The 14209-nt window shown below is 33.6% G+C and overlaps 1 protein-coding gene across 1 annotated transcript in view; it reads right to left on the bottom strand.

Moving 5' to 3' along the window:
* The window catches only part of LOC119687189 (discoidin domain-containing receptor 2), a 229676-nt gene that overhangs the window by 163513 nt on the left and 51954 nt on the right, over nt 1–14209 (bottom strand). The window contains exon 2 of the mRNA XM_038101441.1: nt 1957–2581. Within this exon, the coding sequence (XP_037957369.1) occupies nt 1957–2170 (214 nt within the window). The 5' untranslated portion in view covers nt 2171–2581. The remainder of the gene's footprint in view (nt 1–1956; nt 2582–14209) is intronic.

The following is a 14209-nucleotide window of genomic DNA, read 5'->3' as shown; positions in this document are numbered from 1 at the left end:
AAAAAAAAGTTAGACTCGAAAAAGCTAAAGAGTTGTTTCGCTTGGCCGAAAGTGGTGAACTGCCGAATTTGGTTTTCTCCGATGAGAAACCATTCGTTATCCAGCAGTTTGTAAACAAACAAAATGATCGTGTTTACTTGCCAGAGAGGTCAGCTGAAAATTTGCAACTTCGGTTGGCCATCACAACTCAAAAGCCGGCCATGGTGATGGTGTGGGCCGCCATAACAGCCGATGGTCGCTCGCCGCTCGTATTCATCGACCGTGGTGTCAAATTAAATGCGCAAATCTATCGCGAAAATATTTTGGAGGGAGTTCTGAAGCCCTGGGCACGCAAACATTTCGGCCGCAGACCTTGGACATTCCAACAGGACTCAGCACCATCGCACTCAGCACGCGCCATCCAAGAATGGTTAAGAAATGAGGTTCCTCGCTTCATTTCCACCGCACAATGGCCACCAAAATCTCCGGATGCCAATCCGTTGGACTATTGTGCCTGGGGTATTTTGGAAAGCAAGGTTGGAACTAAAAAATACCAAAGTGTCGATCATCTCAAGCAAGCGCTTCGCCGAGAATGGGACAAAATACCGCAGAGCCACTTGTCGGGCCAAAGGTGGCCAATTCGAACAAATCTAAACCGATTCTCAAATTTGATGTTATTTCCGACATTTTTTGCTTTCATTCAATAAAATTTAAAAAAAATGAAAAAATTATGGCGTTTTACTTTGTTGCAGTTTTTTCATCTCACCTTGTAGTGTATTGTGTCTAATGGCTATGTGACAGCCGTAAAGCAATTTAATTATATGATGCCATAGGACGTATTGTAATTTCATGAAAAATATATGATATAAGAATACTTTTATGTTATATTGAGTACTTGCAAAGAAGAAAAAACGATCATATAAAAACTTTTAGAGCACATTTTTAAAAATTGACTTAAAGCACCATAGATAAAAGTTTTTTTTAATATTTATTTTGAAAAGAGCAAATTTACTTTCGGTTCTTAATATATGGTCAAATATTTTGTTCACAAACAACTTTCGACAGATGCCTGGAATATTCGTTAAGATTTTCAACGAAGTTTCACAATAGATAAGGGATATACAGTGTCGATAATTTTTTACAGTTTCATATGTGATTAGAAAATTTATTATAGATGGTAAACTCAGGGAGTTTAGCAAAGACTTGTTATTTTTTCCGCTTCTCAGGGCGGCTAAATACACGTGTTATTAATATTCTATAATAGGCCTTTTCTTTTGTAAGTATGTCGTAAAAGAATAAATGAAATTAGCAGTATTGTCCATGGCAACTCTGGAAAAAATGGAAATTTTGTTCGGCTTATAGTGAATAATAATTCTTTGCAATTATTGGTAAGAACATTTTGGTTTTGTATGATTTTGAATAAAATATCATTTCTCGTGCCTTTTAACAGTAAAATAATAAATAGAAAAAGTAAAATATTTGTTACCAACAATGACGACACGAAATGCGAATAAGTAACGCAATCATTCGTTGACAGTTAACTGAAATTTTCATTTATACTTCCAGAAATCGTTCAGAATAGACGGATTTTTAGTGTTGGCAACCATGTGATTTGAGCTGCGTATTAGTTAAGCGATTTCAAAAAGGTTGGACTAAATAAGCCAGCAGTGTTGTTGTTTCATATATAATTTTTAAAATAAGCGGTCGTTTAAATTTGTGATATGCTTACAAAAGAAAAGACCTAATATAGCTAAAGCTATAATATTTATAGCTATTGCACTTCATGTTGTATTTCATAGACTTTACCTCACTTCTTCTTACTAATAATATAAATAAAATTTGAAATGCTAATTGTAATTAAAAGCAACAAAGTATTTGAATGTTTGAAAGTGTAGAATGCTTACTATGAACGAACAACATAGTTGCTCTATAAAGAGACCCTCCCATTGCACAAAAGCAGGCAATTGACTGACTTACCAATGTCGAAGGCGTGACATCCGTTCGGCTCATTCCAAGCGCCACTCAATAAAATCAAAGTCAATGCCAGCCAACATAAAGTTTTATTGTTATTAAGACGATGTCGTTTAATGCGGCAATAACTTTTAAAATAATTTGATGCAAAACGGCAGCTGAGCAAATGTTGCTGTTGCAATTTGAATGAATTCAATTGTCGAAGTTTTATTGCCAACATTTTATGATGAAATACTTCGCTTCCAACTGCTGCCACTCTTGAGCGAAACACACACTTTAGATGCGAACTTCTCGTAATTCACACGCACTAAAATCGGCTAGAGGCTGCCAGTGTTGCCAGCGGTGCCAAGGTGCTCCTGTTGACGTTGCTGCTGATGTCTATTTCCGGTTATAGCTCGAAAATGGCAAAAAAACATTTTTCAATTTGAGTTTGGATTTCTTTGATATTTTTTCACGCTTTCACGCTTTCCCGTTTGTCCGTAATTTATTCGCTCTTTCTTTTTTCTCTTTAATTACAGTCTAAAATTTCATTAAGTTTAATTAATAACTCTGAATATGGCAACTGGCAACTTTGTAGCGGAAAATTGTGGCGTGAAATGCTGCGAATGCGTAGCGGTTGCTCGGCGAAAATCTATAAATAAGAAGAATGAAATGCATTCAAGTTAGTATATAAACGCGAAATCTTTGTAAAAATATTTAAAATTGTGTTAATATATTTCAAATGTTTCAGTTAATTGCTGTCTAGCTTGACTGCTGCAGTCAACAAGTTCTCCTCATATTCCAAATGTCAACTGCTCGCCTCCGAAGAGACAATTATGTATGCACCGTGGTAATCGGCGGGGAAGCACGCGAGAGAGGCGGAATGAATTATTTGAATTTATTTACCCTTTGCAAAATTCATCATTGTCACCAAATTAATGTGACGTGACCTTGCAGCGTGTCATTTTGTGCACCAAATTGTGACAAGTGACTTACGCTACACGTATATGTTAAGCAATAAACACTTACACAGGCTTGCACGTACTCGCATACACACACACACACACATGCATACACTTCCTCATGCATACCAAAACAATAAAGTTATTCATTGCAAGCAAAACAAAACTACTTTTACACTTGGCACAAATAAAAAGTTAACAACTGTTGTTGTTGCTGTTGTTGTTGTTGCTGATATTTCCCAACCATTGCTTTTGGTTGTATTGTTGTTCTTGTTGTTCTTGTTGTTGTTGTTGTTGCTGTGCGCACAAAAAAGTGTGCAAGAATTTTTTTTTTATTTATTTTCTGTTTGTCTTCTGCCATTTTTGCCATTTTTGCCATTTGCCTTCTGCCTTTAAATGCAGAACGTCACTTTTTTGCATTCACAACAGCGTATTTCATTCTTGACAAAACGTTTCACAACAACAACAACCAACCAAACAACAACAACAAGTATACTCGCAGAAACATCATATGTAGGTATATAAAAATAACCTCAGCTCCAGAGCTACAGCTCCAGCAACAACAATACCAAAAACAACATCAACAATAAAATAAGCTAAGCACACGCATACACACATACACACATACATATACAAGTACCAATTAAGAAGTTAAGGCGGCGCAAAAAGAGCCGACCGTGAGCAGTAGTCAAATAAATGACGGCAAATGCTGTCGCAAATTGCAGCAACAAAAAGAACACACATAATAATAATTATCATCTACATGAGCTACTAAAAAAGGAAGCATGAGTACTCATGCAGGAAGCGCAAACGAACGGGAACAATAATTTCAAGACAGAGCGCCGTGCAAGAAACTCTTTTAACTTTTCCCTCTACTCGATTGCTGCTCTGTAGACAATATGTCAACAATGTCTAATTAAAAGTTCAACATTCTGTCAAACATTTATGTACCTATATCCATGCAGCTACGCATACATAATGTTGATCTATTCTTGGGGTTCAAAGAACGAATACCGGAACATATAGGTTCGATTTATTCGTATATGTATGTATTACCATAAAGTTCAGACACATTTTTGAGGGTCTGCTTGTAAGTAATGAATCGCATACAAAAACCGAGTGACAGCAACCATAAGAGGAGTATAAAGTAACAAGCAATGGATGTGTTTAAGTTTAGACGAGATCTGAAACAGATCTTGATTCGAAAATAATGTCACTCTTATACCGTATAGTAGGCTGTGACTATCGGCTGTAGTGTTAAAAAATAATTCTCTAGAATTAGTGAGACTTAGTAAGACAATTGAAATATTTGGTTTGCAATTATATCGTTAAGTGCTACCGTAACATTTGATAGAGGTTAAAAAATATTTGGGACGTATTATCATTGGAGAATACTGCTCATATTTATATCTGAATTTTTGTTGATAATTTAGCTAATAAACGTGAATGCCCAATACGTATTTTTATGATGTAGATACATGCAGTGGGGTATTTAATATATTAAGTAAATTTTGTTGCACTGATTCTTATTACATACAAAATATTGCATGAAACACAAAAAAAATATATCTCATATTATTGGAGCGTGCTGTCTCTATGTTATTTAACATAGCATTCTATGCCATATTGGCCTAACACTACGGTGTTCAAAAATACATGTTGTGATACAAGACGTCAATGGTACGATGCCAGGCCTACTAATACCTTAGCTGATCTTTGGGTTACAGCACCCGGTGGTGAATATGCAACCTGAACATTCTTCCTGCGTATGTTTGGGTATTAACCATAGCCACTACGAGTTCATCCGCAACTGGTCAGCCCAGCCGAAGCTGCGGTCGACTGTCGCAAGCACAAGTGTCGGCGTGTCAGCAGGATTTTAGTCACCTCTTACGACAGGCAAGCCTTACCTCGGGAATATTGTAACCCCTTCACAGCAGGCGGCATTATTGGAGTATGTCCGATTTTCAGAGATCATAGACGTTTTTTTTTGATGAAGCACTTCTATCCGAAGAACAAGTTAAAGTCTTATTAATTGGTGGCACTACTAATAACCTGTACAAATTTAGGAAAAGTGTTTTAAGTGTGTTTAACAGAAGATTAATTATTGAAGAATTGAAATAAATAAAAATGTTAATAATATGCACCACATCTTGTATGCCAATCTGACACACAGCAAATATGTTATTGCCAATTTAGATTTTAAGTAAAATTTTATAATTTTTTGTAAGTGCTGTACGAATTTCCATTAATCCATAGCCACTCATATTGGCTGTTAAATTAAAATGTAGTTAATCGGTTACTTTAGTAAGGGTATGTTCTTAGATATCCATATTTTTGGCAATGCACAATATTGCTTTATATACTATTTTCTTTTTAAAACCCACAATTCATTGTAGTGATTATACTATATTCTAATATGGTGCAGAAAATTTACGGCGATCGTATCCACAATAATGTTTACTCTTAGATTCTTCGTCACGAGCATATCTCCAATAGCCACCGCCACTCAAGGTACCATCGTGGAAGAACCCATGATTGTTGCTTTGTTTTTTTTTGTCCATGAAAGTACTTTCCATGAAATGTCATTGCTTTTTTGTGGACCTTTTTTTAGCAAACACGATGAGTGCACAATCACTTGGGTGACCAATTTATTGTTAAATTGCTTAAAATTGTCACTCTCTTCATAGTTCCACATGAACGGAAGTGAAGTTCTAAATTAGCGGCTGGTCATTATAATCCATATTCGACACAAATATCGCTTTGGAATCAAATTCATTTTGTATATCTACAATTGAAGTGCATGATTTAAGTTCCGTAATTTCATTATTAATTGTTTTCAATTTATTAATTTCATCACTCCACATCGGTTTTACAAAAAAAATGGAAAAATTTTTTTATTGAAGAAAGCTGCTGCAGTCACCTCTAGAAAACTATAGAATCTTTATCCGCTTCTTTGATATAAAAACCGATTTTATTCGTATTAAACTGATTTCTGATGATCTGATGATCTGATTATTTGAAATTTTTTTTTTTATTATTGTTAGTCGATGTTTTGACTGATTTTGACCTAAGGCTGCGGTCGCATTACATGCGAATTTTGTCTTGCGTGTTCGTACGTATGTTTTCTTATGTGAACATATCGCATGTTGCAGTTACATTGCTTGCGAATTGACAGTTCTGTTATGTTTGTTTGGAAAACAAAATATATAGTTAATCAAGTTATTTATTAATTTCAAATAACAAAAGATGAATTAGGGTGCATGATTTTTATTCTTCAAAGTATGAAAATGGAGAGTTTGTCTATTCCTTAAACAAAGAAATTAGCAAATCGCAAAATTCATTTCCTAAAAGTAGTACATGTTTTCAAATTTTTTTCTGTTTATAAATTGAAAATTACGTGATAACAATGCACACCTTTCAATTTCACTATTTACATCTTCGATTTTGCACGAACGCTTGAATTTGAAACAAAATACTCTGTTTAATCAAATATTCGCTTAAGAAAGACAAGACGTCGCGCGAATAGTTATCACCAACTGTAACCACTCACATCTGCATCAAAAACTGCTTTTATAGGCCCTCAACCCTTTTGTGGAATAAACTGGGCCAGTACAAAACAGATTATTAAGGAAATGGAAAATCATGTGCGGCTGGAGTACTGGGTAAAGTTTCCAGGACTCAGACAAAGCAAAGCACTGATAACACCGTACTCCTACAAAGACATTCTTAAGTTCTCAAAATGTAATTTAAGGTTGATAACAGGTTTCATTACAAGTCATTATGGTCTGAAATATCACCTTCATAAACTACAATTATCTGCTAACTCGGAATGCAGATAATGCCTCGAAGATGAGGAAACGACCATGCACATTCTTTGTGACTTTGAGCTTTCATAACGCACAGAAGAAACCTGTTTCATAAAGAATTTCTGTCACCAGATCAGATTAAGAACTCTTCTCTAGATTTAGTTCTAGACTTTATTCACAAAGCTTTAAGGGGCTTTGTTTAATCAATAGTGAAACTGGTACAATAGGTCTTTTCTGGCCGCAGTACCGGCTGTTGGGCAATTTTCACGTCTACTCTCTTAATACAAACCACTCACATACGATTATAATACATACATATGATTTGCTCGTACGAACACGCTAGAATAAATTCGCACACAATGTAATCGCATCCTAATAATCGAAAACTAATATTGAATTCACGTACAACCAATAGAAAAAGGAGCTTAGAGTTGTATATATTTTTGGCTGTTAAAATATATTTACAATTTTGCAGTTGTGTTTGAATCAATAGGACTCGTTTTTCAAATCAAATTATTACATAATGTGATAATCAGTTTTAATACTTTTAAGTTTGAATTTTCTACTATATATGTATATACCTATATACGATTGTATATAAAATAAGGTAATAAGAGCCATGTTCTACAGAGAATCATATTTTTGCTCTCAATGTAAAAATTGGGAATAATAGAAAGAGAGAAATTTCGATTTAAATTTTGTCGCGGTGATGAGGTCTTATATGCTTTGTCACTTTGGTCAAAACCTTGTTATTCAGTAATACATTAAATGTCAAAACTTTTCCTTATTGAAACTAAATATGAGTATTTTTGTAAGGTACCAAGGTAGTAGCAATGATAGTGAATTTATAATTGTGACAGTCATCTGTAGCACATGACTCTAATTGTTTTTTAGAATATTCATAAAGTTAAATATATTGTGATCAGGTTATATCTGCAAATGGGAGTTAGTTTTTCAAATTAATGAGGAAACAAATATTGACTAACAAAACTATTCATTCTAGTTGTCTCTCCGTGTAACAAGGGTGTCCGCAGTTCACTTATTGTACTTGGTCTCTTATGGAATTCACAACTGTAAAATAAATTTGCCCACAAACTTTTCGCTAAATCCCGCTAAATCCATTCAAAATTTTGGCGTTCGACAATATACTATAAAAAAAAAAATTAAAATTATGAAAAAACTGACACCAAATGAAATGGCTTGGAATTGCTTACCATATTCGCATAAGGCAATGCAAAATTCGGTTCCCATATTTATGGTTTTATGCAGTGTACCCAATAGCACTAAAACAAAAACACAACTGCAATAGTAGTATCAAAAAAAAAATTTAATAAAAAGTATATGTCTATATATGTATGTATGTATTCATGAATGAAAAAAAAAAGAAAAAAAATTATAAATGCAGCCTGCAATGGCATGTAAATGTACAATGTAATGTGAGGTAAACAGATGTGAGGTAAACATACAGTCTAGCAGTCTAGCTCTAGCAACAACAACACTACTTCGAATAACAGTGCGAGTAGTGTTGACTTCTAAACACTGCTAAATTTCATGAATGGACATGCCAAATACGGAAACTCAGACTAGTGGACGGACATACGCCAGCGAAGCACAGCGCGAGTAAGCATTGCGGCCCAGCAAAGTTGTGTAGCGATGCGGTAGTAACTACGACCAGGCACAAATGAGTATTTTGTGTCTTGTGCAAATTCCTATAAAATTTTCTATGACCACAAAGCGAAAAAAAACTGTGACTACTCCAATTCCTTCGTTTTATGTTACGTTACACCGCAACTCTAGCAAAAACTCCCACGTTTGCTTGAGTTTTTGGCTAAGAATGTATGAATGTATGTGTTAGAGTCTGTATGTTTGTTGGGTGTTTATTGGCAAGGCTGTTTTGGCGGGATATGTTGTATTAACACTTCACATGCCAGCTGCGTCCATAGTTCATATAGTATACTATGTATTGTTGTTTATTTGTTGTTGCCATTTTTGTTGCCATTGTTGTTGGTACAAATTTACATTTAGCAATTAGAAATCTTGGCGTACAATTTACATCACGCTCTCCCCACTGAAGCTCCAAACACTACAATTCAATTTATTGGAAGGTCTGTTTCGTGTTTCGTGTTTTGTGTTTTGTGCGCAGAATGACAGGCCGCATAGTCTGCCACGTTTCCTTTAATTAATTTTTCACGACGTTTAAAATTGTCTGGAGCAATATTGAAGCAGCGGTGGCGTAAAGCGTGGCGATTAATCTACTTCGAGTCCATACGGAAAATTACTTATTAAATCCGTATAATAATAAAAACCAATAGCAAAAGCGGTTGCGGTAGTGGATGGGTGGGTGGTAAACGTTAAAGCCCGGGTATAGCTTAAAGAGTATTGTGCAATCAGTGGAATGCAGTCGTAAAAAATATACTGAAAATATGTGCGCTTTGGGACATGTAAACAGATGTTTTCACAGAGAACCTTTCGGATCATCATTACCGGGCAAGTAAGACATACCTGGTAAGATAGTAAAAGTGTTTAAATTTTAGAAGAATTGCAGCTTCAAGCATGACCACAGCGCCAATTATATATGTGGGTTAAGAAGCAGCTGGCTCTTTTCCATAGTCTAAGCATTTTCTCGTGTTCTTTATAGGTGTGCTGTTTGCCACCCAATACAAACAGATTTTGAACATTACTTTCTTTATAAAAATGTTTCTGTTTTTCTTTGCTTTCTTCTTTAAATTTACTGAAATATGAATTTTAATATATTATATTAATATATTCAGTGTCGGTGTTTGCTGTGTTGTGATGTTGTCGGTAATCAGCCTAGACGATGAAATGGTGTCTAAAGGGTAACGTAAAAAAATTTATCAACTAAAACCATTGGTTTTCTCCAATCATACATTATTGTGTTATGTATGATGTTTTAATATATATTATATATTTAATGGAAAGGTCTACATTCTAATTGACAGTCAGGCAGCTATTAAAGCCTTATCAACTCTTTGTATATCATCCAAAGTAGTGCAAGAATGTGAAAAATTTATCAATGAACTAAGTGAGAGGTCCAAGTTAACTCTAGTCTGGGTTCCCGGCATTCTAATATTATACTAATATTATACTATAATATTATATTACAATATTATACAGATACCCCTATTTTGATCTCTGCCCCTGTCAGCTACGGTCGAAGTTTGATCTATAACCATATTATGCCACCTCAGCAGCCAGGTCAAGGGCTACTTAGACAATCTATTCCAAAAATAGAATATAGAACAGAAGCAAATCAGGGGTATCTAGGTCAATATCTGTCTTTACAGGACACTGATCCATAGGGCGGCATGAAGCCAGAATCGGCCTACCCTGTGGTACCTCTTGCAGTGCGTGTCTTCCAGCTTTCGATGAAATGACACCAGAACACTTGATATGTTTTTTTCCAGGTCTGGCCAGAACTATGTTTAAGTTTCTAGGGCCCTCTTCTTTAATTCACTCGGTGACATCTCCAGCAGTAGAATTAGCCAGATTTTTGCCTTAATAATTGCCTCTGGCTGGTCCTAGTTTGACCTTCCCCCTACTACCCACTATAAGGAGGTTTTTTGGATTCAAAACGGCTTTTTAGCTAATTGAAGAGGACTCGTCCTTCCTCCACAACAACTAACTAACAGACATTGTATCTTAATAAAATATCGTATTGTGTAACATATATTGATTCAAAACTGTAATATATTATATTATCGCTCAGTGATCGATAGCATGTCACCATATTTTATTATCGTTGTGCGGCCTAACCAAACACCGAATTTTGTTATCAGAATTTGATAATTCGAATCCGTGTTACATTAATTAATGCAATTCGACCGTTGTATAAATATTAAGGTATAATGTTTTGCAGCCGTTCCTTGAGATAACCGAAATTTTTTTTAAGCATATGGTAAAAAATGAGATTTATTATAATGTAATAAAATATATAATATAATTTTTTTTGTTTATTGCAATTGTTTTAATTGATCGATTTTAATTTTATGTTTAACCTTGTAGTCTTCATAGTATTTAGAGTTTGCTGTGGAACCCCAATAAAATAGATATACTGTTTAGTAACTCATTTGCAAAGTCAAAGAACTTAGTTAAAGTCAAAAAATAATAAATTTGAATACATAAGAAATTTAGAATAAACAATGGGTCACGTCACGCGAGGACGAAAAGATATACCTCATACCTCATAGAACCAGTGGCGTAACTACAGGGAAGCAACTGGAAGCAACGCTTTCGGGCCCCCGAATTTAGGGGGCCCACTATAAATTTTTGTATTCATTGTATTTCTTTTTAATAAATTTTCAAAAGTGGGACGAAACGTTTTTTGTTGGAATAACTTCATATTGCATTTTATAAAAGATACGTAAATTTTAAATTTAAAGTACATAATATGTATGTACTTCAAATAAAATATTAAATCTATTTATGAAATAAAAAAGTTTTTCTAAGAAAAATATGTGTCTTGATCGAGAGTTTATATGGAAGCTATATCTAAATTTAAACCCATTTGAAAATAATTTTGTACGTTGTCTTTTGCAAATATCAGTACTGTATACACCAAATTCCATTTGAATACCTTTATTAAAAACGGAGAAACCTCATATCCGATTGTTAAGTTTAATTCACAGCTACAAGAAATAGACGTCCAATTTCAATCAAATCAAATGGTGAACAGGGTGCGCTCCCGAAAAGTATGTGTATAAAGTTTCATTCGAAGAGTTCAAAAGCTGAGAGAGTAGTTTGAACTGTAAAAGTATACTGATATATACTTAATGGTATTTCCGAAGTTTCCTTTAATGCGTTACGAAACTCTTGACAAACCTTATATACCCTTTTTACATTTTTTCGTGTAAAGAGTATAAAAAGAGGGGCCCCTTAGTATGTTGGTAGGGGCCCCTTAGTTAGAATTTGCTTACAGGCCTAAAAAATGTAGTTACGCCACTGCATAGAACCCATGAGCCTACAACTAATTTCTAACATGAGAGTAACCAAAGTCACTGCTACACTTTATCTTTTTGAAAGGTTTTCAAAAACTGTTAGGTTCGAATGTTAAAGAGTTTTTTAATGATTTGGATGGCTCTAATAGGCTCTATCTATTAGAAATACAACAAAAATATTTGATTTTTGGATCATGAACGTTGCTTTCAGTGGGAATATTCACTGCTCAACTAAGAATGCGTCAGCATGACTTCTTTATCGCTTTTCTTACAAGTGTCAGTCATGATAAATAAATTTAATATATAACTATCTTCGGGGTTATATATTAAATTTATATAATTTCTGGTTCGGGTTTCTACTTAACAGACACATATATATTAAGATTTGAAAAAAAGGTTGGGTTCATTTAAAAAGTTATTTCTGAGTTTTAGTTAAGAAGCAATTGGGGCGTTATGATTCTTAATTAAAGGCATGTCTTTTTGAAACCTTATTTGCGCATTAAACTTACTGCCGATTGGACGTAAAGATCTAAAATAGGATATCAGATATTAGACATAAGGATTAAAACCCTTAGCATATCAGTTCATTATTACGTGTTCAAATAATATAAGAACACGCTGTCGATGTGAAGTACCTAAAAGGTCTTATAAAAAGAAAGAGATTTTTTGTTACAATACTATCTGAAAATGTTGATACGTGGTGCATAAATTACTGTCTATGGTACTATATCAGTGGTAAGACATTAGCTATGGCTGAAACAATCCATAGAGCTTTTAGGAAAAACTTGACAAGGATAAAGCTGATTTATCTTTGTCAGTGTTTTCTTATCAAATAAATATAATGAAATAATATGAATTTTCAAATAAATTCGAATCCTGGCTATAAACTATCGCTATCTAAAATAGTAATAGCAGTTTTGATTAAGTCTGTGACCTAAGTTATGGACGATTTCAGAATTGAAAAGCATGAATGATGTACTGATAATTTTTAAAACTATTTTAATTATAAAATTAATAAATGTCATGAATGAATTAATTGGATAATGTTTATTTTAACGACAGGCAATTTGACCTCTAATTGATACTTGTGTTTGACATAACTCAATCAAAGTTCTTGATCACAGAAAACTTAAGAGCCCTTCATGCCGCAATTTTGAATTCAAGTTCAAAGTTGTCCTAATATGCTTTTTATTAAAAGAGAAAGTCCAGCACTTTCAGAACTTGAAGCAAAAAAAATAATTTCGTACAGACTTTTTAATTAAATATAAAACTGCTGGGAAATTATGCGGCGGGCCTTAGAAAAATGTTCATAATTTTCCATTATTTTCCATATGCTCGTTTAATCCTAAAGCTGTGGGGTTTGCTTTATTGCCTTCAAACTTAATATTTACATAAAGCAGTAAACTTTTAATTATTGCAATTATATACTTATCCTTTAGATTTCAGTTCGCGGAAGGAGTTAGTACGAAAGTATCCGAAATTAAGGAAAAAAGTGTAAAATATTTAATGCCTTTAGGCTGAAAGCAATTTAAATTTCTTTTAAGGTTAACATTCAATGTCATTTTGAGGTAAAGGACTTTCTGAAGGATGTTAAGAAATGAACAATATTTTTTTAAAGAAAAAGTTTTAATAAAAAATATGAATTGCTAACTATTAAAAAGTTTTTGCCCTAATGGAGTTGTAAGGAACTATGTGATGTGATGTGATAAAAGGAAATTTAAAGAATTCACAACGTAAAAGGGTTCTAAAGAAATTTTGCACATTTTTTACATTATATTCTAAACAGCAGAATAGAAGATACGATATACTCAACTCATATTTTATAAGTTGATGGTTTGGTCGAAATTATTACAATCGAAGGAAGAAAAAACTGTGAAATCATTATAAGACCCCACTTCGACTTATTGTAGTTAAACAACTTTATTTCAGTGAATATAATAAATCTTCTTAGATTATACATATCAGAGCTTGTTCAAAAAAAAAATAGATACTACGGAATAGAGGGAGTTAAGTAAGAAGTTGATTAGGAAGCTTTTTTGCACTTATTCCACGAAATCAATAGTAGACTTAAATGTATTAGATTCATAGGGTTTTGGTAATATTTTATAACTATTGACTTTTACTCCATTTCTTTTATGATTTTGATTAATGAGAAGCTGTGTGTGGAAAGCGACAAAACCTAGGGATAAGAAATTCATTATCGACACCTTTAATATCTTAGGTTAATTAATAAACAATTATAGTATAATAAGCTAATAGCGCCCTACAAACATTGATTTTTTTTTATTAATTTAAATTTAATATGTATTCTGTCAAATAATATACTATTTTGCTATTTTTTGATAATTAAGACTTATGATGTGATTATTTATAATTTTGATAGTTCTCTCTGTGGCAAGCGACTCTTTTTAATTAAAATTTCAGTATAACACTTGAAGCGGCATATTTCTTTTCAGCCTCGTAAAATTTCTTGAGGGGTACATCAAACTCGAGGCAAGGGAGTTAAGATGCATTTGTATTCTTTCATGGTATTTTCTGGCTACCTTTTTTACTTCAT

This window comes from Teleopsis dalmanni, chromosome X (genome assembly GCF_002237135.1).
Source record: "Teleopsis dalmanni isolate 2A chromosome X, ASM223713v2, whole genome shotgun sequence".
Classification (NCBI taxonomy): domain Eukaryota; kingdom Metazoa; phylum Arthropoda; class Insecta; order Diptera; family Diopsidae; genus Teleopsis; species Teleopsis dalmanni.
Note: the sequence above shows the minus strand (reverse complement) of the source record. Positions and strands in the feature narration are given on the sequence as shown.